The 22,972-nt window shown below is 39.5% G+C and overlaps 1 protein-coding gene across 5 annotated transcripts in view; it reads right to left on the bottom strand.

Annotated features, from left to right (window-relative positions):
- THEMIS (thymocyte selection associated) overlaps positions 1 to 22,972 on the bottom strand; it is a 109,121-nt gene that overhangs the window by 38,835 nt on the left and 47,314 nt on the right. For 4 of the 5 annotated variants that reach the window (XM_071740983.1, XM_071740978.1, XM_071740979.1 and 1 more), the window contains one exon: positions 4,177 to 4,327. The exons of the other annotated variant lie outside the window; for it this stretch is intronic. In XM_071740983.1, coding sequence (XP_071597084.1) covers positions 4,177 to 4,327 — 151 coding nt within the window. The remainder of the gene's footprint in view (positions 1 to 4,176; positions 4,328 to 22,972) is intronic. 5 annotated transcript variants of the gene reach the window in all.

Raw genomic sequence — 22,972 nt, 5'->3', positions numbered from 1 at the left:
TCACATCTTCAGTGGCCAATTCAGGTTTAATTGCAACAAAGGGAAAATATTCAGCTTCTTAGAAAAAAATATAAATCCTATATTTATTAAAATGAGCTTTGTAAGGAAAGACAATAGGGGCTTTAAAATTGAAAGAAAAGCATGTTGATTTTCTTCTCAGAGCAATCTGGCCTTTCATAAGAAATAGTAATTTTCTCTGTAACTGGGGTTTGGTGGGTTTTTTTGAGCCTACAGATTCAACATCCTTATTAGGAATTTGAAACAGGTTGGTGCTTCAGAGGGTGGCTTAACATTCATCAGGAGAAGTTTAAAGATTAGTCAGTGAATGGTGCATTTCCTCCCACTCAAAACCCACAGGAGTGTGTCTGTGTTATTAGTCTTGACATGTTTTCTAATCCATTATCTTGTGAATTAGCAGAGCAGTGTATACGCTCTGGAAGAGGCAAGCTTGCTGCATGCAACAGTGGACTCCTGGGGATCCCTTGGCTGGCCAAGAAGAACTGCTGTACACCATCTAATCCAAACTCCTGTATAATTCTGCAGTTATTTTTAAGTGAACCAAATAATTTTGGGCTATACTAACACACATCTTTCATAGAAACATTTAGCTTTAATTTGGGTATGTCAGTGTGCAATCCACCACTGGACTGTGGTCTAGGTTGAATCTGTCTTTTAACTCACGTAATACTCAGATTTAGACAAGGTTTATACAGGGATATACTCCCAGGCAACTAAGCAAGAAGCCATTTCCTAACCTTGCAAAAGAAGAGACATTATAATACTACCTCTTGATTTTCTATGTACGTAATAAACAGGGATAGTTAGAGTTTTCTTGGAACACTCAGGAACAAGGGTTATTCTTTATCTGAACTTCAGTGAGTAGCCTAAATTAACACACTATATAGGATGAACTTCAAATTAACCAATTGCAGCTTTCACGAGGAATGAGGCCGGAGACAGGAGCCTAAGAACTGGGCTACCTGGGAAGAATTAGTGCTGTGATTCTTCGCAGGACTTGAACTAAGCAAAGCCTTCAACAGCCCTAACACCATTTTATCTCTAATACTCTTGGCCATACACCTAGAGCTACCTGCAAAGCACAGATCTCTAGCCAGAAACTTAGGGAAATAAATAGGAAAAAGTAAGCCTGATCAATACCTAAAGTTTAACAGTAATGTGTCTATTGGAAGCAGGAAGAGTTAAGAAAATAATCATCTGTTACGATTGATGTGTGGGTCGCAAACAGCAGAAAATTCTGCTTTCAGAGAAGGGATACCACAACAAAGGTTAGGATCTTGATGGAATGAAGGTCAAAGGAAATAGAGCAAGAACAGTCAAGAGAAAATAATTAAAACTTGAAAAGCTTCTACAAAAAGCTTTCTTCTCAGTTAGCATTTCAGAACTTAAAAACAAATTAATACCTGGCTATGAAAAATAGACTCATGCTAGTAGATGAAAAATAGCAAATAAAAATCAAATGCTCTTGAAGGCTCTAAAAAAGGTTTGTCAAGAACAATGCAAGTAAGGGTCAGTGGGATGGACAAAAGACTAATGTTGCTGGCCCAAAATGAATAAGGAGGGAGAAGGCAGGCAAACTTAAACTGGGGCAGGTCAGACAGAAATATTAGGTCAGTTAGAAATATTGCCTCGTTTTATTGCAGTGATGAAACAGATTCAGTAGAAAGTCCAAACCAAAGAGATGCAAGGAGAAGGCAGAATGTTTGCTGGTAGCAAGACTAAGAGAGGCAACCCTCTGCCAAGGGACAGGTGAAGAGCCCTCTGAGAGCTTCTGGGTCAGGATTCAGTGGAAAGACCAAAAGGGGTGATGTTGTTGTGGGTCTGTGCTACTGAAACTGTGATTGATTAATGGCATGGATGATGGACAGAGAGTACCCTCAGTAAGTATGCAGATGATACAAAACAGGGAAGAGTAGCCGAGATGGTTTTGCTGTTATTCAGAGGGACCTGGACAGTCTGGTAGACTGAACAGAGAGGAAACTTAGGAAGTTTAGTGAATACAAACAAAACACCCTGCACCTGTGGGAGAATGAACCCATACACTAGTACAGGCTGGGGTTGACTAGCTGAAAACCAGCTTTACAGAAAAAACCAAAACATGTGGGGTAGCTGGCCATGAGCCAGCAGTATGTCCTTGTGGCCTTCCTGGGTTGTGTTAGGCAAGGCAGAAACCAATAGAGATCTTTACCCATCTGCTTAGCACTGGTGAGAGGGCACCTGGAGCCTGGTGTGTCCAGATCTGGGCTCCCCAGTACACGAGTGACATGGATATTCTGGAGTGAGTCTAGCAAAGGGCCATGAAGGTGACCAAGGGACTGGTGCACAGGAGGGGAAGCTGAAAGGGCCAGGGCTGTTAAGCCTGGCGAAGAGAAGGCTTGGATTGGAGCTTACCACTGGGTATAAATACCTGATGGGAAGAAGTGAAGAAGATGGAGCCAGACTTTTCTTAGTGGTGGCCAGTGACAGAACAAACGCAGGTAACAAATACTGTCACAGTAGGAAAATGGTTCCAAAACAATGAATGAGAACACTAGGTGACCTCCCAGCCTTGTTATGACACTGAAGCCTTATTTATTCTATCACCAAAATTCTTTTCTCAGCCAAGGCATCTTAGTTTAGAAACTACTGCACAGTTCCTGTAAGAGGCAGAGGAAGTGACTGTATGACTCCACTTTTCACTGCATGAATTGAGTGGCTGTGTTAAGAAAAATCTTTGAAAAATCTTGACTATCAAACCATTATGTGACTTTAACTTGGGTGGCTTTTACTGTTTGTGAGGAGTCTAAAGCCAACAAGTAAAGCACTTCCACAAGCACTGACTCCTGCACTTGTGAATAAGCCAGTCCTCAGCATAAACTTCAAGACATTGTTACTTCAGTAAGGATGCTTTGGTTGTGTTTTCTTCAGGTGCATCCCCCCTGCTTCCCATGGCTTCCTCACCCCACAGAGTGTAACCCATACAAGGGATCCAACTGGTCCATGTAACATGGGCAGTCAAGTCCAAGTGATTTGCAGGTAGTTCCCTTGGCACAAAAGAGTACACCATTAACATATCTCAGTATTATTTTTTTCCCATTTAAACAGACAATACCATACTTCGTAGCTGCAAAGCTTCACCATTTACTCCTATAAAATCTAGTCAAATCATTAAGCAGTAACAAAATGGAGCCTGCAGGGAAGCTTTTCAAAGAGACAAAGTAAGAAATTTTGGACTATCTTTCAAGTAGCCAATGACCAGTCCCCACAGCAATAAGGATTAGTAACTATTCAACACTCCAGAGTAATTCCTCTCTATAAAATTTGCTTACATTGCATTTGAGTTTCGATATGCATAGTTTCAAATAGGTAGCAATTTTTAAGAGTCTCACACATTGAATGACAAGACAGTAATGAGAAACATTATGGGAAGTTCTCAGAGTGATATCAAGTATCAGCTAATAAATGCTGTGAGAATGAGGATTTGTGCTTCAGTCTTCCAAATATCCCACTGTTGCAATTAATGTGATGTATTCATATTTCAGATACAACCTGTGACTGACAGATTAATTAAATCAATTGAAATTTTTATATTAACTGCAAAGTCTTTGGGATTTGTCCTTTTATCATTTAGCTTCTCAATTTCAGTAGGTTTCCTTTCTGGAAAAGGAAAAACTTGAAAGATAAGTAGAAAAACTGACCACTTATCAACATTGCTTAGGAAATCTAAGCTTTAAAAACAATTATCAGTCAAGTAATTTGTTAATTTTTTCCCCCCTCAAAATATAAAAATGTGAGTTGAATACATTTTCTTATATTTAGTGTAAATTTCTTGCTCGTCTTTAAGACCTGTTGGAATCAGTGGTTTTCACAATAGATTATGTGTGAGTATCATCCTAGGGTAAAAGCAATGCATCTTTTCTACATCTGTTCCTAAAACCTACTGACTACTCATACTGCAGTGTAAAAAAGGGTTTAATACCGTGCTGCTGCAGAGAACTCTAATGAATGTTCCTTACAGCATTTATGGAGGATGAACAGAAATGTTCGCTTTTCATCTCTTTCAACTAAACCACAGATTTCAAGTCAAATCATGCAAGATAATCCTGCATGTAAATTATTTATCAGGGCAGGGCTTAAACTTTGTTAGATTAATAATGCAAACCATAAAGCTTAACTGACCTTTAATCACACTGGTTTCCACTAATGCAGCTTTCCCAGTCATGTCCTTCTTCTCACGATGCACCAAATCATTTCGACAACTAATTTGTAATTCCAAAACATCAGCAGTCAGATCTGAGCACAATTTCTTGGTGGTGTCTACACAGAAATTCTGAAATTACATAGAAGAGCTCATTGATTTTACATGTAAAGTTACTCCAAACTGGATGCTTTCAGAAATGTGACACGGAAGAGCAACATTCTTTGAGTGACTTCAGTGAATGTTAACCACGAATCTTCTGTTTGTCAAAGTGATTCATCGATCACATTTACCATAACGTTTGTCTTTGAGGTATGTACACTACAAAATAACATGACAAGAAGGCACTCGAGGTGAAGAACATGTCTCCAGTCTTTTTTTTTTTTTTTTTTTTTTTTTTGTCTTTTTTTTGGTGTGTGAAATCACACAAACACAAGGAGACAGATTTATGTATCCCTTTTAATTGATACAGATTTCTTTCTGATTAACTATTTTTATTGTATTGATCATTCATTTAATCAGTTCTGTTACATATTATATCACAAATTCATATAAAGTTTGACATTTCAATTACATCTATCCAGTAACATTAGCATAGTGAGTATAGTTAGATGATAGGAATAGGCAATTATGGAGTAATTAATTATAGTGTTATTGCACTTCAGAAAGTAAGTTATATGGCTGCAGCACTTGCACTCTATAACATCCTGGCTTGACACATCTATTTCCACAATTCTATTTGGTTTTTTTTTAATTATGAGATATTTATGTCATAAATCCTTTCAGTCAGAGTCATATTTTTCATCTGTGTAAATAAGAGTCAATTAAAAGTGTCAAAAAATATATTTTCAGTGCAATTATACAGTAGGTGCAGGGTAGACACAGAGCACATATTTTAAAAAATAATCGGTTCAGGTTTTCCATTTAAAATCAAATGTAGATATTCCTCAGCAATGAAAAAGCCCATCCTATTTGGATGGAGAAGGTCATGTTGGTAAAACTGTCAGTAGCTACACTGTAATAGTCTGATCATTTTAGAATCAACCCACAGTTTGTGAAAGCATATGAGCCTACATTTTATGACAACGTGCCCCTTTTGAAAAAAGACATCAGCTAGCAACAAGAAAGCCATTGGTAACTGAGAGAGAAAATTGGAGAGAGCATATTAAGAAGAAGAGATGATGAAACCTGTAAAACATAAAGGCATTTTTTCTCGGTGGGTGGGTCACAATATGATGTAAGTGGAAGACTATTTTTCAGTTAGAGGAATATACAGTAGTTTTCCCCATTTTCTAAAATAAACACTGCAAGCTCAATTTGGAGAGATTGACTGAGTTACAGTGTTCAGTGTAAGTTTGTGCAGACCAGGCTGTACAATGCTGGCTAGTGGTCTCCTTGGCTGCAAAAGAGCCTCTGAGGTCAAGCAAAGCTTTAAGCAGTGATGTAATTCAAAAAAACCTCAGGGATCTGCGAAAAAGAAAAAAGAAATACAGCTGAGAAATAATTTGCAAAGAGGACAGAAATGTCAGAAGTAGTTCTTCACAGAGAATAAAACAGCCCAATGGAAAAGACACCTTTCAAACTAGGACAATGCACTGTAGGATATCTTCACTGAGCTTGCAAGACCCTTGTCTTTCAGCAACAGAGTGTGGCTTTTCTTTGATCTCCAGTTTTCTCTATCACCTGCACCTGAACATCCCAATATGCACCACCTGTTTGCTGCAGGTCTGGTCTGGCAACAGGCACACACACTTTGCAGATAATTATTGAGAAATGTCTATCTTCTTCTTACTTAAAATAATAATTTTCCAAAGCTGCCACTAAACTTTTCCCATCCTCAGTATCAGTCATACCTCTTTATCACAAATGAAAGGTCTTGCAAAGGGCAGGGAAACATCATTTTTCATAGGCAGAGTCTTCCTCAGTTCAAGTTATTTGGCATACTTAGCAAACAGAAAGCTTTCACTTAAAGGTCAGCTTTCAGGTAGCTAGAGAACCTTAATTTAAATATTTGACATTAGAAAATGTAATTTTTTCTTCTGAATAATGAATTGTCTAATTTTCTATTCAACTCCTTACTTAACATATTGATCCTAGCAATCAATATAATGAATGAATATGTTAAGAATATTTGGTTTTGCATTGCCTTAACTAACTAAAAACAAGCCTTGGTATCAAAATAGAAAGATCCCCTCATTAAGAAGAGTGTAACTGAATTTTTTGCTAGTCTTATCAGTCACCATCCAAAACACACACTGTGATATAATGGTTACCTGGGGCACCCTGGTAACAAGTTAAAATACACAGAGCACAAACGGATTAAACAAACTGGATTGTCATCTCACTATATGCTGAAATCTGATATGGCTTTAACATTCTTAATAGCACTATAGGTAACAATTATACTAGAGACTAACAAAGATAAGATGCTTGTTAAACTGTGCAAGAGTTAAGACTTACAGTTGTCTTTCAAATACTAGGCAGGCTTAACAGCGTGGGGTTTCCACCTACAGGGAGTTATTATTCCATTCATTTAAAGAAGTCAGGATATCTGCCATGGTTTTCATTACTGCTACTGCCAGAAGAAACAGTGCTGCTGTTAAAAACTCATGATCTGAATCGCAGTCATTTTGTTATAACAGGCAACTCATGAAGAAACCCTGAATCCCAACATTTGGAAAACCCAACCAACAGCTACAGGTGCTTGAACTAAAAATTCTGCCCCAATGGCTAAGCATTGCCCTTACGTCTCCTGGTTTGTTCATTGTCCATAAATAACTCATAAGGCAAAGCATAAAGACATAAAGGTAAAATATCACGAGGCTGTGCAGTCTCTCTTGGGAAATACGAGGTGTCAATAGGAGGTATCAAACAGGATACAAAAAAAGTGTCAGTGTTTGTCTAAGATGCACTAACTGAAAAGACAGAGGTAGCAAACTGAGTTTCAGCATGAACAGCTTGAATTAATTTCCCTTGACTGCCTGGAGAGCTCTAAGCACTGCATTGCTGTTTGGTCACATTGCTGTGAGCTCACTTCAACAAGCAAGGCTTCCCTCCACTTGCCCCCTCCAGAAGCAGTGCAATCTGACAGTAGTTCTTATTCTTAGAATTGGCATTGCAATGTTTTGCCTATCTGTGGCCTCAGTCACACAAAACTTGTCCCACGAATGCCAATTTCCCCCGTATCAAGTGTATGTTAGCATCTCCTGCTCATAGTTCCAGGTGCATTATCTGCTGGCTTAAAGAAGTTTATTCTCTTAGCTGTCTCCCTGTGAATATTTCTTTCGTTGCTGTCCCTAATTGCTTTTTTAATTCATTTACATTTCTGATATCAACATGTTGTGGCAATGAGTTGTAGAGTTCTGCATTGTGTAAAATATCATTTGGGGTTTTCTTTTTCTTTTTTTTACTGTCCTACCTCATAATTTCATGCTGTCATTGTAAACCCTCTTGGCTCATTTTCTCGCTTCATTCACGACTCTTTTGCCTGAGCTATCTCTTCCTCAGGCTGAGACATTTCCAGTCTATTTAATCTTTCCTGTTACAGGAGCCAAATTTTAATCTGTGATGCACCAGATCCTAAAATTACTGCTTTGTTGCAAGATACAGCCCCAAGTTACTGAAGACAATACAGATATCACATGTGCATCAGACACAAGCATTTGACTGCAACTACTCGGTAAGCCAAGAAAATAGCAGAGCAGGTCTTACAATTAAAAGAAAAACAACAGCTTTGGAGGGACCGAGCAAAACTAGTGTAACCTCTCAGACAGAATAGCAGAGAGAGAAGCTCTTAAAGCAAACAAGAAAAAAAATAGGAAAGGCTGTTAAATCTGTTTTTAAAATAATAATAATAATAATAATAATACATGCATTCATAATACATATTTTGGTTATTTTTTTTCCTAAGTTGAAAAAGGTCTCAGCACCATCTAGAACATTCAGAAAAAAAAAAATAAAAGAAGAAACAACATTTGTTTAAAGTACAGAAAAATGTGGGAGTAAATATGAAACCAACAGCTGTCACAGTCTCTGAAAATTCTGTGAGAGATACAGTGGCATAAACCAATCTGACAGAACTATGCTTTTCCAGACAGAAAGTCAAGCTGTTATATGATTACAAATCACTCTAGTGAAGAGGAGTACTCATTTGTCAGAGCAATCAGTGCTGGACATGGCACTACACCTTTGGAGTACGTTTATTATGAGTCACCCATGCTAGTAGATAAAGATCATAAACCTTTTACTGCAGTCTTGAAAGACAGCTTGGAATGGCACTCGTTGCTGCCTTTAGAAACTCAAGCCAAAGCTCTGTGTGTATATAACACATATATATGTACATATTGTTTTGGCATATACTGCATGGGTATATTTATCTGTAAAATGCTTAATTGCTGCATGCACCTTTCCACCAGAAAAAAAAAAAACAAACCCACAAAAAACAAAAAAACAAAAAAAACCATAAAATATAGAGTGAAAGCATGAAGACTAATTTTGCAGTCCAAATACATTTCACTGTTTCCAGACAAAAAAACCCAACCAAACAACAATTTATCCTCACAAGCTACAAATAAAGATTCTGTAAAAGACACACAGCACTGTATTCATGAGGAAGCCCAAATCAGGCTGAACAAAGCTTTAGCTTTCAGTATTTTGGAAAATATTGTAAAGAATTTATGAGAGAAGGGTAGAGAGAGACATATCAACCTAAGATGGTGTATTCATAGTTGCTAATTTATAGGGGAGACCTCATGAGTTTCAAAGCAACCTACAGAATGACAACCTACCTGTATCATTTTGCTCCCACCTCCATTATATCTGCATGACTTTCTGCAGTGGCAGTCTGGAACTGCAGTGAATCACAGAAGAATCACAGATTTTGAATCCTATACTGTATCAGTACAGAACTGAGGTAGGTGCTACCACAGTCAGAGCCTTAGACTACCCTGAAACACACAGCTGAATTCTTTTCTGGTTTGCAAGAGCATAAACTAGAGTAACTACCTTTTGGAGTAACTACATCAGTCAGATTTACACCAGTGTTAGCTAAAATAAAATTCCACCCACCTCTATGACTAGGATTAGGAATGTGCACTTCCTCCCAACAGATGGGAAACACAAATTCAAAAAATGGGAATACACATATGGAAACTGCTGACACCTTTCGGGAAATTTGCGTTATTATGACAGACAGTTAGGACTGATTTATTCCACTGGAAACAGAGCAATTACCTTTCAATTATTACTCATTTGTATCCCAAGGTAGCCTCCTTGTGTGATCTATTGGCAAGCCAACTTATCTTGCACATCAAGTTAATTTTATGCAAGGGCACAGTGTACCCAGTTAAGGGTATCGACAAGGGTCTATGATTTTGTAGTGAAGAATTTTAACAGTCTTCCCCATTGCACTGATTCCAGGTCATGATATCAAGCCTTCATTTTCCACAGTCCATTGGAGTGTGGAAAAGGAGAAGAGCTAGTTAAGAAGATGCTTCAGAAAGGCCATGGGCAATAAAAAGGATCCTCGTTTAGCCTCATTAACATACAGGATGGGAACACTTTAAAGAATTATTATTTGCCTGCAGAACTCAGAAGGTACTATAAACTAGAGATGAACTATTTTTGCTGAAGAAGGGGTCAAGGTTATATCGTTTCAAAGACAGGAACAAAATTACATTATTTCGTGAGCTCTTCTCTGCCTATAAAGGGACATGACACTTCGAATCAAATTAAGCTTTTTTGATCAAGATTCAAGCAGGTTTACTTCCTCACAAAGTATTTTCTGCACATGCCAACAATATCACTATTAATTTGACTTTCATTGTCAGTAGACTGGGTTTTTGCAAGGGGAAGGCTATGAAATAAGGGCACAATAGATTGTAGTCAGATGCCCCTATAGGCTCATTCCTGGGGTTCAAACAATGTATCTGAAAAGTGTCATTTTCCTAACAGTAGGGACGGAATTAGTCCGCGTTCAAAGCTTCAATACAAATATTTTCATTTAAAGAACAGAACAGAGCAGGAAGTCATGTTCTAGCTACACACATTTCTGCACAGATAAAAGCCTGTGATCTGGAGCAACTATTCCGATGACATACCGACTGAAAAAAAAGAAACAAAGCATTAAAAAAAAAAAAAAAAAAAAAAAAAGGGGGAAGGTGAGGACACCCCTGCGGTCAGGGATCCGCGGTCCTGCCCGGGATGTGGGGGGGATCTGCTATCGGGAGGTGCCGGGCGGCGGGTGCCGGGCGTCGCCACCGGGGGGCAGCATCGCCCGCACGATCCCCGAACTCGGGAAACGGCGGGAAAGCGGCGGCCGCCGGCTCACGCGTCACCGGGGGAAACGATACGTCATACTTCGCTTACAAACTCTCATCTGACGAAGTTTTCGCCTTCTGGCACACCCCTTCTTCCTCCCCTCCCCCCCCTTACTCCAACCCCCGCACCCTTGTTAGTTTACCGTAAGCATCAGAAAATTCTGAGTTGTATCTTGGAGAGAAAATCTTCTCGGTCAGATTTGATGGTTTCTTGGGGCAATGAAAATCCGATAATTAAAGAAGCTGAAGCTTAATGGCTTTTTTTTTTGGGGGGGGGGGGGAGGGAGGGAGAAGGTAATGGAGGGCAAAAGGGATCCTGCCAACAGGATGTTCTTTAAAGAAGGGCTGTTGCATGTGCTCGATGCACACTTTTTAAGGTGCTTTCATGAGGGCTTTAAAGGAGGTAATTGAACACTGCCACTTCTCACTGGTAGTTCTCACTGATAGTTCCCACAATTCAGGTAAGTTTTCAACAGCTGAGACAAATCAAGTTGCATTATGCTATCACTAAAAACGTGCAGGAGTGTACTGCTATTACATTCTACTAAAATTCCTTGCTTGCTCCAGAAATTCAGAGCCCCAAGCTTTTTGTTCTTAATTCAATGACTTTCATGTACTCATTCACTGCTCACAGTACTCATTTAATCATTTATTGTTGAATGAGATCTTTTTCTTTTCCAAAATCTGTCGCAGAATAATGCAGAGTACGTCTCAAGAGACTTTAAAACAAAGCTTTGCTACCAAAGGGTCTTTTATGTCAATGGGTAACTAGAGCTGCCAGCCTCTTTTCCCAGACATTTTTCTCCTGCTCTCTGTGTGTACAAGCAAAAGAGAACAGAAAATTATGTTGAGCACCCATGAGTGGCCTGGGACAAAACAATGCTGTATCAGCCAGCACAAAATCCCAGGCTTACACCTTCACTTATTAGTGTTACAAATCAAAAAAGGTGTTTTAATTTTTTTTTTTCATATAGTTCAAATGCAAGAGCATAATGCCCTCCCAGCTCCATTTTATCCCTCTCCCTGCTGAATACAAAAGAGGGGAGTAGTTGTTTTCCAGACCCTCAGAGCAGAGACCATTTTTTTTCATTTTTACTGTAATGCATATGATATAAATGTCACATTTATTTTTGCAGATATGTCTTTATCTAAAAGTCTGTTTTCTTCTGAGCTCCTGGTCTTAAAGAGCTCTTTATTCAGCACACTGTGCAGTGAAAAATAAATAGGGTTTCCTGCATTTCACATGCTGGTAAACTGAAGCGTGCTCTTTCCCACATGGCTTCAAAAAGTGGGTAGGAATGGGTGAGGCACCCCAGATATCAGCTTTCCATATGCCCTGACTAGTCACCCTGCCTTTGCTACCAGCAGCACTGCCTGCCCACCCTGCCCAGAAAATGCAGCCATGCTTGTCAGTGCTCAGACACAGAAATTAGGCCTGGGCTGTCTTAGATTAGGCAATGAAACAGTTAGTAGCCACCTGTGAAAATCCTGGTTTCCATGGCACTCGTGGCATGAGAAAGGCAACCCTGAATGAAAGCGAGGAGAGGACCCTATTTGCTTGATGCCTTAACCTCAGGACAGGCTTTGCTCTTCTCCTGCACTAACTCACTAAGTACTGAAGTTCTTTGGAGAAAAAATAAATGCCTTAAATATGTAAATTATTAAGATCTTCTTCTGTATTACAAATATATCTCACCTCGGCAAATGAAAGTGCTTGTTTGTTCAAAGGCTATGAAATGTTGTATTTTGTGAAATCACCACTTAAGCAGAAGATGCGACTTCTTCTCATTTATCTTAATGGGACATTAACTGGAAATTTAATTACAAAGGAAAGCTAATTATCTGCAGGTTTGCCAAACTGCAGATGGAATCTACTCAGCAGAATGAAATCTGAATGCTGAAGCCGATGCGAACATCAAGTGCAGTTTAGTGTGGGGAAAATTAGAACTGAAACCAAATGAGAAGAATGAAATTTCCTGTAACTCCAGACACAGAACCTCAAAGCTGCCCCCACTTTCCCCTGCTGTCTTTCCCTCAGTCCTCAGATCTTCTCCGCCCCTAAAAAACGAAATAAAAGCCACATGGATTCAGAGCAAAATACATCTCAGTAGCTTTTCTTTGATGTTGTCCTAAGTGGGCACCAAGGAAGAGTAAGGACTGAGCAAGGCAATCTTCTATCTCCAAATACATGCTAACCTCTTACTATTTTCAGCTCGGGGAATTTCCTGAGTTTGACGTGGTTTGTCTATTAGTAACCCTCAAAGGGTCTCTCTTCCAAATGTTTGTCCAGTCTCCCCTTGAACTCCTGATCCACTTCCAGCCTCATTCTGGCTCCCCTTGGTCTGAATGTATCCTGTCCCATTTCCTCTAATTGTGGCCCTGCGGAGAGTGGGGAGGGGGGGAAGATTTTTTAAATAATTTTTTTTTCAAGTTCTTACTGCTGTGCTGCCCTTCCTAGCTGCAAGTCCAGCTGCAGAGCTCACACTGTGCTGCCTCTTACTGCATGACAGAAAACGCTGTGCGTGGCAGACAGCAGCCTCAGGAAAGCAGCAGGACACAGCTTTGGTAGGAATTAAATACTTCAGGCCAGATTCAGATTCTTAGAAACCGGGTGTAAATCTGGAGTCACGCCCTGCAGTTCAGAAACATTACTCTGCCTTTACTCAGTTGTGGCTGAATTCAGCATCAGGCTTCTTCTTTCTGAAAATCATCTGGTTTCCAGGCCACAGTGGGGAATGTAACAGCAGGAGCGAAAGGAAAAACGGGTTATTTTATTAGTAAAATGTATTCTGTTCTAACAGGTATTTCTGCAACATTTGGATCCTCTCAAGAATTTTGCCTTCTCAGACAGGTATACGTATATAAATGTACGCAGAGGTATGAGTGTATAAATATTAGAGCCTGCCCACTAGAAGTTAGCCTGTCTTGGCAGAAAGAAAATATTCTGTCCTATTTTTCACTTCACTCTTTCTTCTTTATTCTCTGACATATTTTCAAAGCTCTGCCACTGAATTCACTCACAGCTGTGTTAAACTGCATACTGGTGGTTAGTAAATCTGGCCAAGTCACAGAGGTTTGGGGTTTTTTTTGTTAATACTGAAAAATGTCCTGGAGAGAGGAGCTGGATTCTTCCTCATCAGAAAGGATGCTTGCATCCTGGAACTGCAGGCACACTGCAACTTTTTTAACCCCCTCAAAAAAAAAAAAAAAAAAAAAAAAAAAAAAAAAAGATATAAAAGATATTTGCTGCTTCTAATTGCAAGTACTTCTCAAAACTATTAAAAGAGGACTTTTTGGTCTGTTTCTGTCTGTTGGCCTGTCCAATTTTAAATTTCCTCAGTTCAGGGCAGGAAACAAAAAGTAAGGGAAAGGGTGTGGTAATATTAGAGGTCTTTTCCAACTGTGGCAATTCTGATTCCAATTGTGATTTTCACGTGTGAAGGTTTGCAAGGGCATTTGCTCCCTGGTATCAAAATGTAACTGTGTAATACAACATGCCCACCCATCCTTCTGGACACAGAAGCTGACTGGAGCTACAGAGAGCTATCCTCTCCAGAGAGCTGAGATTGTAGGACAAGACTTGGCACTCCAGCCACCTGTGGTATTTATAAGGCCTTTAAAGACCATTCAAAATGAGAGAAGTGAGAAGAGAGATCTGTACAAATCCTAACCTGTTATTTTCTTGGTTTTCAGAAAAACAACTGGAAAGTCATCCTAGTAAGCAGCATGGGAAACAATGATGGTACTTCTCTCATACCCTAAGAAATGTCAAATAGCAGAAGAAGGTTCAAATTCAGTCTTCTGGAAGTCAAGGCCTGTAACACATGTTTTTATTAAGGCATATGGGTTAGTTCATGGGACACAGATGGATGTGTCATTCTGAAGACTTCTTCCAGCACAGCATCACTATGCTTTGCCTCCTATATCTTCCTGGTGGTTACATGGCAATTAAGTGTTTTCTTCCCTCTCAATGACTGTGGTTGTATCCTTGAAATGAATTTCTATTGCTCCTAAAGGAACTATTCTGGAGACAGTAGTTACTCCTTTCAATGCATTCTGTTTATTTAGCATGCTATTAAAAAGGTAAGCATAAAAACATACCCACTGTCTGTACTGCAGAACTATGGCTAATGTTATAACTAAAGTAAACTACAGGTAAATGAAAATTCTCCCAGTATTGCCTCTTAAAATAATGCTGGCTTTCACACTGAAACTGGAGCTAAATCAGATTAGAAAGGATTAAACACAATCTAAATCTAAAATTCTTTCACATTTGCGAAACATATAATGGAGAAAGTATGTGGGAAATAAGAAAGAGGAAGTCAGCCAGGAAATAGAAGTTCTTTCCTTTACACAATTCCTCAATTCAATGGGGATTTTTTTTTTTTTTTTTTTTTTTTTGAACATGAATGCTCTTGAGTAAACGAAATGCACATACTATTCCATGTTTGGACTTGAACATTTCAGAAAGGGCGAATGGACCTCCCAGCTGCTCATCATCTCTTCCATCTCCCTTCATCCCTTACAAATGCCACATATTTGTATTGTATGATTGGTAAACAGTACTCCTAACAAAGAAACAATGTGGAGCCTTGTCAGATATGTCACAATCTCTCCCTCAGCATGTGGTAAAAGCAAAAACTTCCAACACAGGATCTCAAGTCAAGAAAGATTTCTTCAGCAGGTTTGTGAAGACACATGCCAGCAACTCAGGTGGGCTGGCTAAAGCATTGTTGTGTTTTGTCAGATTTTAGCCTGTTACACTAAGCCATTTTAATATTGTTCTTGAAGAGGATCCGGGACCTATGATTTCAGAGAATCGTAGAATCATGTTTTGTGTTGGAAGGGACCTTAAAGATCACCTAGTTCTAACACCACTGACATGGTCAGGGACACCTCCCACTAGACCAGGTTGCTAAAAGCCTCATACAACCTGGCTTTGAACACTTACAGGGGGGGGGCATCCACAGCTCCTCTGGGAAATGTGTCACAGTGTCTCACCACCCTCATAATGAAGAATTTCTTCCTACTACCTAACATAAATCTGCCCGGTTCCAGCTCAAAACTCTTCCCCTTGTCCTATCACTACATGCTCTTTTAAAAAGTCCCTCTCCAGCTTTCTCGTAGCCTCTCTTCAAATGCTGGAAAGCCACTATAAGGTTTCCCCAGAGATTTCTCTTCTCCAGGCCAAACAACCCCAACTCTCTCAGTCCGTCTTTATAGGACAGGGCTCCAGCCCTCTGATCATATTCCTGACCCTCCTCTGGGTTTACTCAACAGCCACACGTCATTTGTATTTGGGGGCCCCACAACTGCACACAAAGCTCTCAAGACTTAGGGAAGGTATCAGAACCAGAGTGTGGAAGCATCAAATCATAAATGTTGGGCAATAACACCTTAAGAATTCATGGCTACTGCCTATTGCTGAACCTCAGTTCAAACTCCCTCTGTAAGACTTTGGAGGGGATCAGTAACAGCACAATCCTCTGCAAGCACATAGCAAAGTCTCTGAGGAGTTTTGAGCTGTAGCCAGTCTGCAGCCCAGAGGTTTTTCAAGCCTGCCTGGCTCAAGATAACATGCCAAGTGGTGAGACCTCAGAGAATACCCCTGACTGGTTTGTTGAAACGGGTCAGCTCCTACAGCCTACCATAGAAGTTAATACAAACTTGAAAGTGTAAGCAATTTGTCTTCATTGCTCTGATCTTTTTGGATTTTTCATAGCAAGCACTTCCAATTGAGACCAAAGGTCTGGGTGAATCACATGATGAGTATAATGTCTGCATATGATCTGGTTAATGTTCTCATACAGTCCATGAGAAATAACAGTCCTCAAATTTGCAGGAAAGAACAAAAGTTCTCTTCAATTTTCAATCCCTGGGGAAATCTCCTGCATATGTTTTCAGTACATGGCGTTATCAGGATCCACCTTGTCCTGTGGTGAGCTTCTCTAACACTGATGACAAAGCTGACAAAACTGAGTTCAGATCAAACAGAATAAAGCAAATTGGTTGCCATGGTCCCAGTCACCTGTCTTAAGAGGAGAGTTTCTTTGTAGTCCACCTACCAGTGACAATGTTCTAACCATAGCTAATGGCAAATTGGATGTGAACAGTCCATTACGTAAATATTCGTGCTCTGCAAGTATATTTAACAGGAGCCAACACCTTTCTTTGGACACAGAAAGGTCTGTTACAAAATCTTTTAAGTTATTTAAATATTTAGGTAATCTTTAGACCTTTAAGGCAGATTTTATTCTCAGTCAGACAGCATGCTTGACAACTAAGTCTCCTTTCACTGAAGGTTTTTATCTCACATCTGATCATCAAATGGTGTAGCTCAAAAGGAAAGCATGAAATTTCAGCCATAGTAAGTATGTTAAAAGATAGTGAAAACTAGTGACATCCTGATAAAACCTCAGTTGTTATTCCCCCATTCTGCAGATAACTCTAATGATCACACAGCTTTGAAAGCAGAGGGTGCTTTCCCTCAGCTCACACTCATGTTCAGAATATGACCAGCTTCAGGAAATATTGTCTGAACTTTGCATATAGTCTCAATGTACTAAACCAGGCCTTTTAAACCACTTGTCTGATCATTTTCTGGGAGACATGCCGAAGACATTCTAAATGCCAACCATATGCAGTAAATATGAAGTAAATAATTCCCATACTGCAAAGCCCTACAAGACTTCTACACTGGTGTGTTTTTAAGCATGGCTGTAGCTGACCAGTGCATTAAATATCTGTTGTCATGGATGGACCTGCTGTGTCCTGTGTCTAGGCACAGACAAAGCTGTTAAATCCTGAACTGTCAGGGCAACTGCATGCATCTTCACAGGGTTTTGCCACAGCGGCCACAGATATACAACAGACAGAAGATCCTTTGAGCAAATCAATAATTGCTTGGTGGACAATGTTTCAAACTACTGACAAGAAAGTGCTTTTCTGTTTGCTCTGAGGACAAAGAGCGGTGTAATTCTCCTGAGTCTGATCACATGGACTACTTTGGTTTCCTCAGCCCACTGAATTACCTCGGGAATTTAGAAAGAGGATTTATTTCTACAGCCTACAATTTTATCTCATCCAGTCTTTGAACCTAGCTTAACTGTTCAGTTGCTTTCCAGTTCAGCTGCCAGCCTTTAAAAATAGAATGCTGTCTTCTCCTGAGGCTTCGTACTCAATGTTCAGATGGCCAGCCAGGTCTTTTTTTCTGGTGTGACTACTTTCTTCTCAGGAGATGGAAATTGAGATGACCCCAAGCAAGCTCACAGAAGGTTCTAAAAGTGATTATTATGACATCAATCTTGTGCCAGTCTTGAGAGGTAATCTTTATAGTGCTATTACCGCCACAAGAAAGACAACTTTCTCACTCTTACAAACAGTAACTAGTTCAAACCGGCAGACAAGACTTCCTCTCAGTGGTATGTGTCACGTAAGATTACTACCGTAGCTTTCATGCCCCACATCACAGAGGAGATTGTAAGCAGCATTGCAGGCTGGTCTCCAAGATCTACCATCTCAGCTCTCATGAATAGGCTCCAGGAGCAAAAAGGAGAGAGCATGTCTGATCAAACTGGCAGCATTGGCAGCAACAGGACTATTTTTTTCTCAGCTGATCTCCAGTGTCCCCTCATTTCCAAAATCTCTCCCACAACTTGCAAAGCAGAGGAGAGGAGAGGCAGGAGAGGAGAAAGCTGGGCTCTTGGCTGAAGTAGCAGGAGTTTGGCATCGCTGCCTGTGGAAACTCCTCAGGGTAGCCAGCCAGAAATGCTGGGGAAGAAAGGCTCACCACAGGCAGCTGTGAGAAGACATTTGTCTCTGCAGACCTGTTCTCTTCTGTGTCTTTCACCAAAAACATTGATTGTGGAAGTACAATGCTGTAGAGGGGCAGAGCATTGAGCAGATAAAAAAATGTCCCTGATCCAGAAAAACAATTCCCAGCTCTGCCTTCAGCTGGATACCATGAAGAGATCAACACTGTTTCAGATCATGCAGACAAAGAGGTATGTGGCTGTAGTGAAGTTGTCTGAGCTGAAGCAAAATACCGAACCTATAATGACACCGGCCAAGTCACAGAAAGATGAGGAGGTCAGTGCTTGTTTGAAGCCAATTGAAAAATTACTTGCTGAGATTTTAATGAAAGCAACACAAATTTTCAAAAGCATTTGGCTGGTTTGGGCTAATGCTGTTGCCTTAGCCAGGTAAGAAACAGATTATTTCAAGAAAAATACGCAATCAGCTGGAGTAAATCAGTCTATTAAAATCAGCGTGCATCGTCGTGTGAGCATAGCTATGCACATGGGTGTTTACAGGAGCAGAGCTTTAGAGACTGGGACCCTGCCAACACATTCACACATACTTAAGTTTACTACAGTGAACAATCCTATTTGGCAAACAGAAAATCTCACCGTGGTGTTGCACAAGCCTAACAGTTGGCAAGATCAGGACCCTGGACTCAATGTTTTCTACAGCAAAACCTATTTCTGGCACTAAGGAAATTATAGAATGTGGCTGAGTAATCTGTCGGATACACAAATCCTGTTTGTATTAAACCAAAAAGTATTCAGAGAAGTTGTCTTTCCATGGAGGAGGTCAGTGTTTCACATATTGTGGGTGCTGCCCAAATTCAAATAATAAACAGAGAAAATAACTTGGCATCATTTATTGCTTTGCTTTGTGGATTTATGAGAAAGCTAACAAGAAAAAAGAATGTACAGCTTGTGATCAGTAATTCTGTGGTTTAATAGTCTTTTTTTTTTTACTGAGGTGCAGAAAACTTGAAAACTAACAAATCCATCTATGATTTCTGCATGCCTGGTGACATTTGAAAACATATGAAAACAACGCAGATCTCAGGTTAGCCTCACCTTCCAACACTTCTTTCAGTTTGTAGGATAACTAATAAGATCAGCAGCAGGTGACACCGCATGTGACAGTGGCCCTTGGAAGAAAATGCTCCAATCTACCTGGAGTTGGACTAAAATACCACATTAATTTCACATGGATCATCAGAGAGCATCTGTGAGGTAGCAACAGTGTGTGGATAACACAGCCCTGCTTGCCAAGCAGAAACCTTCTCTTCAGCATTCCTCATTTCCCAAGACATACATTCTCAAATTCTGCATTTTTGACTGAAATCATGGAAAGTGCTGTGAATTAAAAAGCTGTGTCATAGGCAACCCGAGGATACCCCAAATGCCTTCTTCTGAGCCAGAATTTGTCAGCCCAGCAGCTTCTGACTCCTCCTAGCCCATTTGGCCACCTCTACAACCATCATGGTACTGCTCACTGACACTGCAAAAAGGGACTTCAGTGCAAGGAGGAGTAAGAAGATATACTTGAGGTAGAGCCCTTTGAAACTATTGAGTTTCACCATGCTCTTCTTTTAGCAAACTTTTTCAGGAAGTGGTTTGTGTGGTTTTGTCACACAATGGCTTAATTTTAAGTTTGGGAGGTTGGGTGAAAGAAGCCATTTGGAAGAAATTGGGCGAAAGATTTACATATATCATTAAAAGCTTCAGGAAGTCTTGGTTCCTGGTACAAAGTAGGATTTCACTGGAATTTTCCAGTAAGATTTCTAAGAGCTTGAATTTTGATCAATCATGCTTATGTTCGAGATTTTAAAAAAGCAGAAAGAAAAGACCTTGTATTTTAAACTAGCTTATTTCAATATTTTTAGTAGTCTACCAGTTCTGCAGATTAATTTAGTAAATGCTATATAAACATTTTCTAGTGCCTTAGAACTTAATATTATTAAGACTGCAGTTACAAAGTTGCCTTTTTTTCTTTTCTTTTCAGAAAAGAATTATTTGCAACATTCATGTAGTTAGAGGAAGAAAGCAGAGGCTATAAAATACTCTGCTCCTAAAAGCAGTATTACTCATAGAAATTTCCAGGTCTAAATAATCCTCATCACATTTCTCTTACAAACTTAAGAAGATTCTCTACAGAAATTTCATAAAGTAGCTATCTAAAACTTCTATATTTAGCCCTGGATTCAAGCAGGTATTCATTTTTTGTGACTTTACAGGTACAATTGGTACATTGCTCCTGGCAGACTGGCAAGATAGCACACAGGAATTATCTCATTTAACTGTAGATCAATGCCATGACTGCAGCTATAAAATTGTAGGCAAATTGTACGGTAACTACAAGGTTATTATCAATCACTTTTAGCTCTGCAGTGGCACAGAAGAGAGGATGGATACCATAATAGGCTCTGAGCTGAGTACATTTCATTAATACACTCTGTTTTCTTCCAGTCTTGAACAACTCTTACTCCTGATGGCTACTTTTGTCTTGATAGTGATAGATAAATCAGCCCAGGTTCAAGTAAATACATCAGGATTAGTGATGCTTTTCTTCTTATAGATGAAAAAGTTTATTCAGTTATTTATTATTTTCTAGAAATGTATCACACTGGCATTTAATAAAATCAACCAGTATGTTTCTGCTTTCACTTGGTAATTATCAGGTCACAGTCCTAAGTGACATAGCAAACCAAAGGGGTGTAGTTATTTCCAGGGTAGGCAGGTGTTACTTTACTAAACACAGTAGTGTTACAGAGCCATAAAATCAAGATGATGGTCAATCCCCCCTGTAGTGTTTCTCAAGAACTGATCAGATTTTAGCAGGCAATACATATAGGCAGGAATGGAATCCATGCTATGTCCCTGCTGCTTTATTGTCAATGGCTGTGAAGCATTTAAAGATTTAAAGCAGTAGTACAAAGCAGCAGACTTTATCCTGTGTTAAAATAATCTTTTTTTCCCATCTGAAATATTTCCTTTAAAAATTACCCTTTTAGGAACATTTTTTTAATTCCTGAAAAAAATGTCAGATTGTCATCTGACTTCATCTCTCTCATGGACATGTTGGAATTTAATGTTCTGGGCCAGAGAAGCAGTTGTAACACACATTGTCACAGAGGTTTTTCTTGAAGATTTTACTCCAGAGATCTGTGTAAAGTAGTCACCTACTCCAGGTTTTCTTTATACCTGCCTATATTTCATCTTTCCACCACAAAGAGAGGAAGAGAGGGGCTTCCAGAAGAGTAAGGTGGCAAATTTACTACTGCTATCAGTAGAAAAGTGTTGTAATTCAAGAAAGAGCTGTCTGGTGATGATCTCTCACTACTTCATTTTGCAAAAATAATAACTATTAGTATTTCACAAGGATATTCTGACACAGAATGTCTTGCAAGACTGTGATATCAATGTACAGGGACACATCACACCCTCATGCCAAGTGCATCCTTCCAAGGACAGAGTTAATTCAAGCTGAAAACTAACTGCTGACTTAAAAAATACTGTGGCTATTGTGAATGCAGTTTGTAGGTTGATGGTTTGACAAACTTTATATCTGGCAGCTCAGCCTATTTTTCTCCCCAAAAGCTGCAGAGATAATTTCCTATCCAGATATTTAGTTCAGGACAAAACAGGTGTGGTAGCCAAGAAACTTAGTTACTAACCTGCTGAGTGACTGCAGGCAAGTCATCTGCTGGCTGTTCCATCTGCCATGCCTTCTCCATCTATTTAGAACATAGGGATGTCTGCTGGGACTGCCACTCACTGCAGGCTTCTGCAGGGCTCAGAGACCCCAAGACCCTCCCTCCACATGGGCCTGTAGGTGATACAGTGACTGTAAATATCTGTGCAAGGGATCTTTACCACTGCACCATTTCCTAGTGGAATTTCATTTCATCGAATATCTCACCTTTGTTTTCCAGTGATTGGCCAAGGCAAGAGCCCAGGTGTGAGAAGCCCTCCAGCTGCCTAGAACTGAAGCTATAGACAGCTGCAAGAGTATTAAATACCTCCCCAGGATACTTAGAGCTAGCAGCAGTCTTTTGTTCCTCTCTCTTTTCATATTACCCTTATACAGTTTTCTTATTTAGCCAATGCTAACATGAAAATTGTGAAAAAAAAAAAAAAATATATATATATATATCTCAAACTTGCCTTAGTTCATTTATATTGACGAAATATACACATGAACACATAAATATTTATATAATTATAAAATATACATATTTTGAATACAGAATGCTGTAATCCTTCTAAATGAAGCAGAGGTCTGAGGTAAGAAAACTTCCACTGAGCTATGGCTAAGGGTGCAAAGATGAGTTCATTTAAATATAGTCTGCCAGTAAAGAAAACTGTTTTCATCTCTGTACACAGTATTGAAATAATTCTGTCTCCAGCAACTGATTTGCCTATCATCAAAATAAAGGTATCCTTGCAGAAGCTGTTTATCTGAACCCCAGTATATTAAAACTTCTGAGAAAAACATGGTTCCTCAAGACAAAGAGTTGCCTTTTAAGAGGGTTCACTATATATTCTGGTCACCATGACAATAATTATCAGTCAGCTCACAGTGTTATCTGAGACACCACAGGGACCTGACATACATGAAATAGAAAGCAGAATGCAGAACACTGTATTCCACCAGGCTGCAAGGC

The sequence above is a fragment of the Heliangelus exortis genome, chromosome 3 (assembly GCF_036169615.1).
Source record: "Heliangelus exortis chromosome 3, bHelExo1.hap1, whole genome shotgun sequence".
In the NCBI taxonomy this organism is placed as follows: Eukaryota; Metazoa; Chordata; class Aves; order Apodiformes; family Trochilidae; genus Heliangelus; species Heliangelus exortis.
This window is presented reverse-complemented; position numbering and strand designations above follow the sequence as displayed.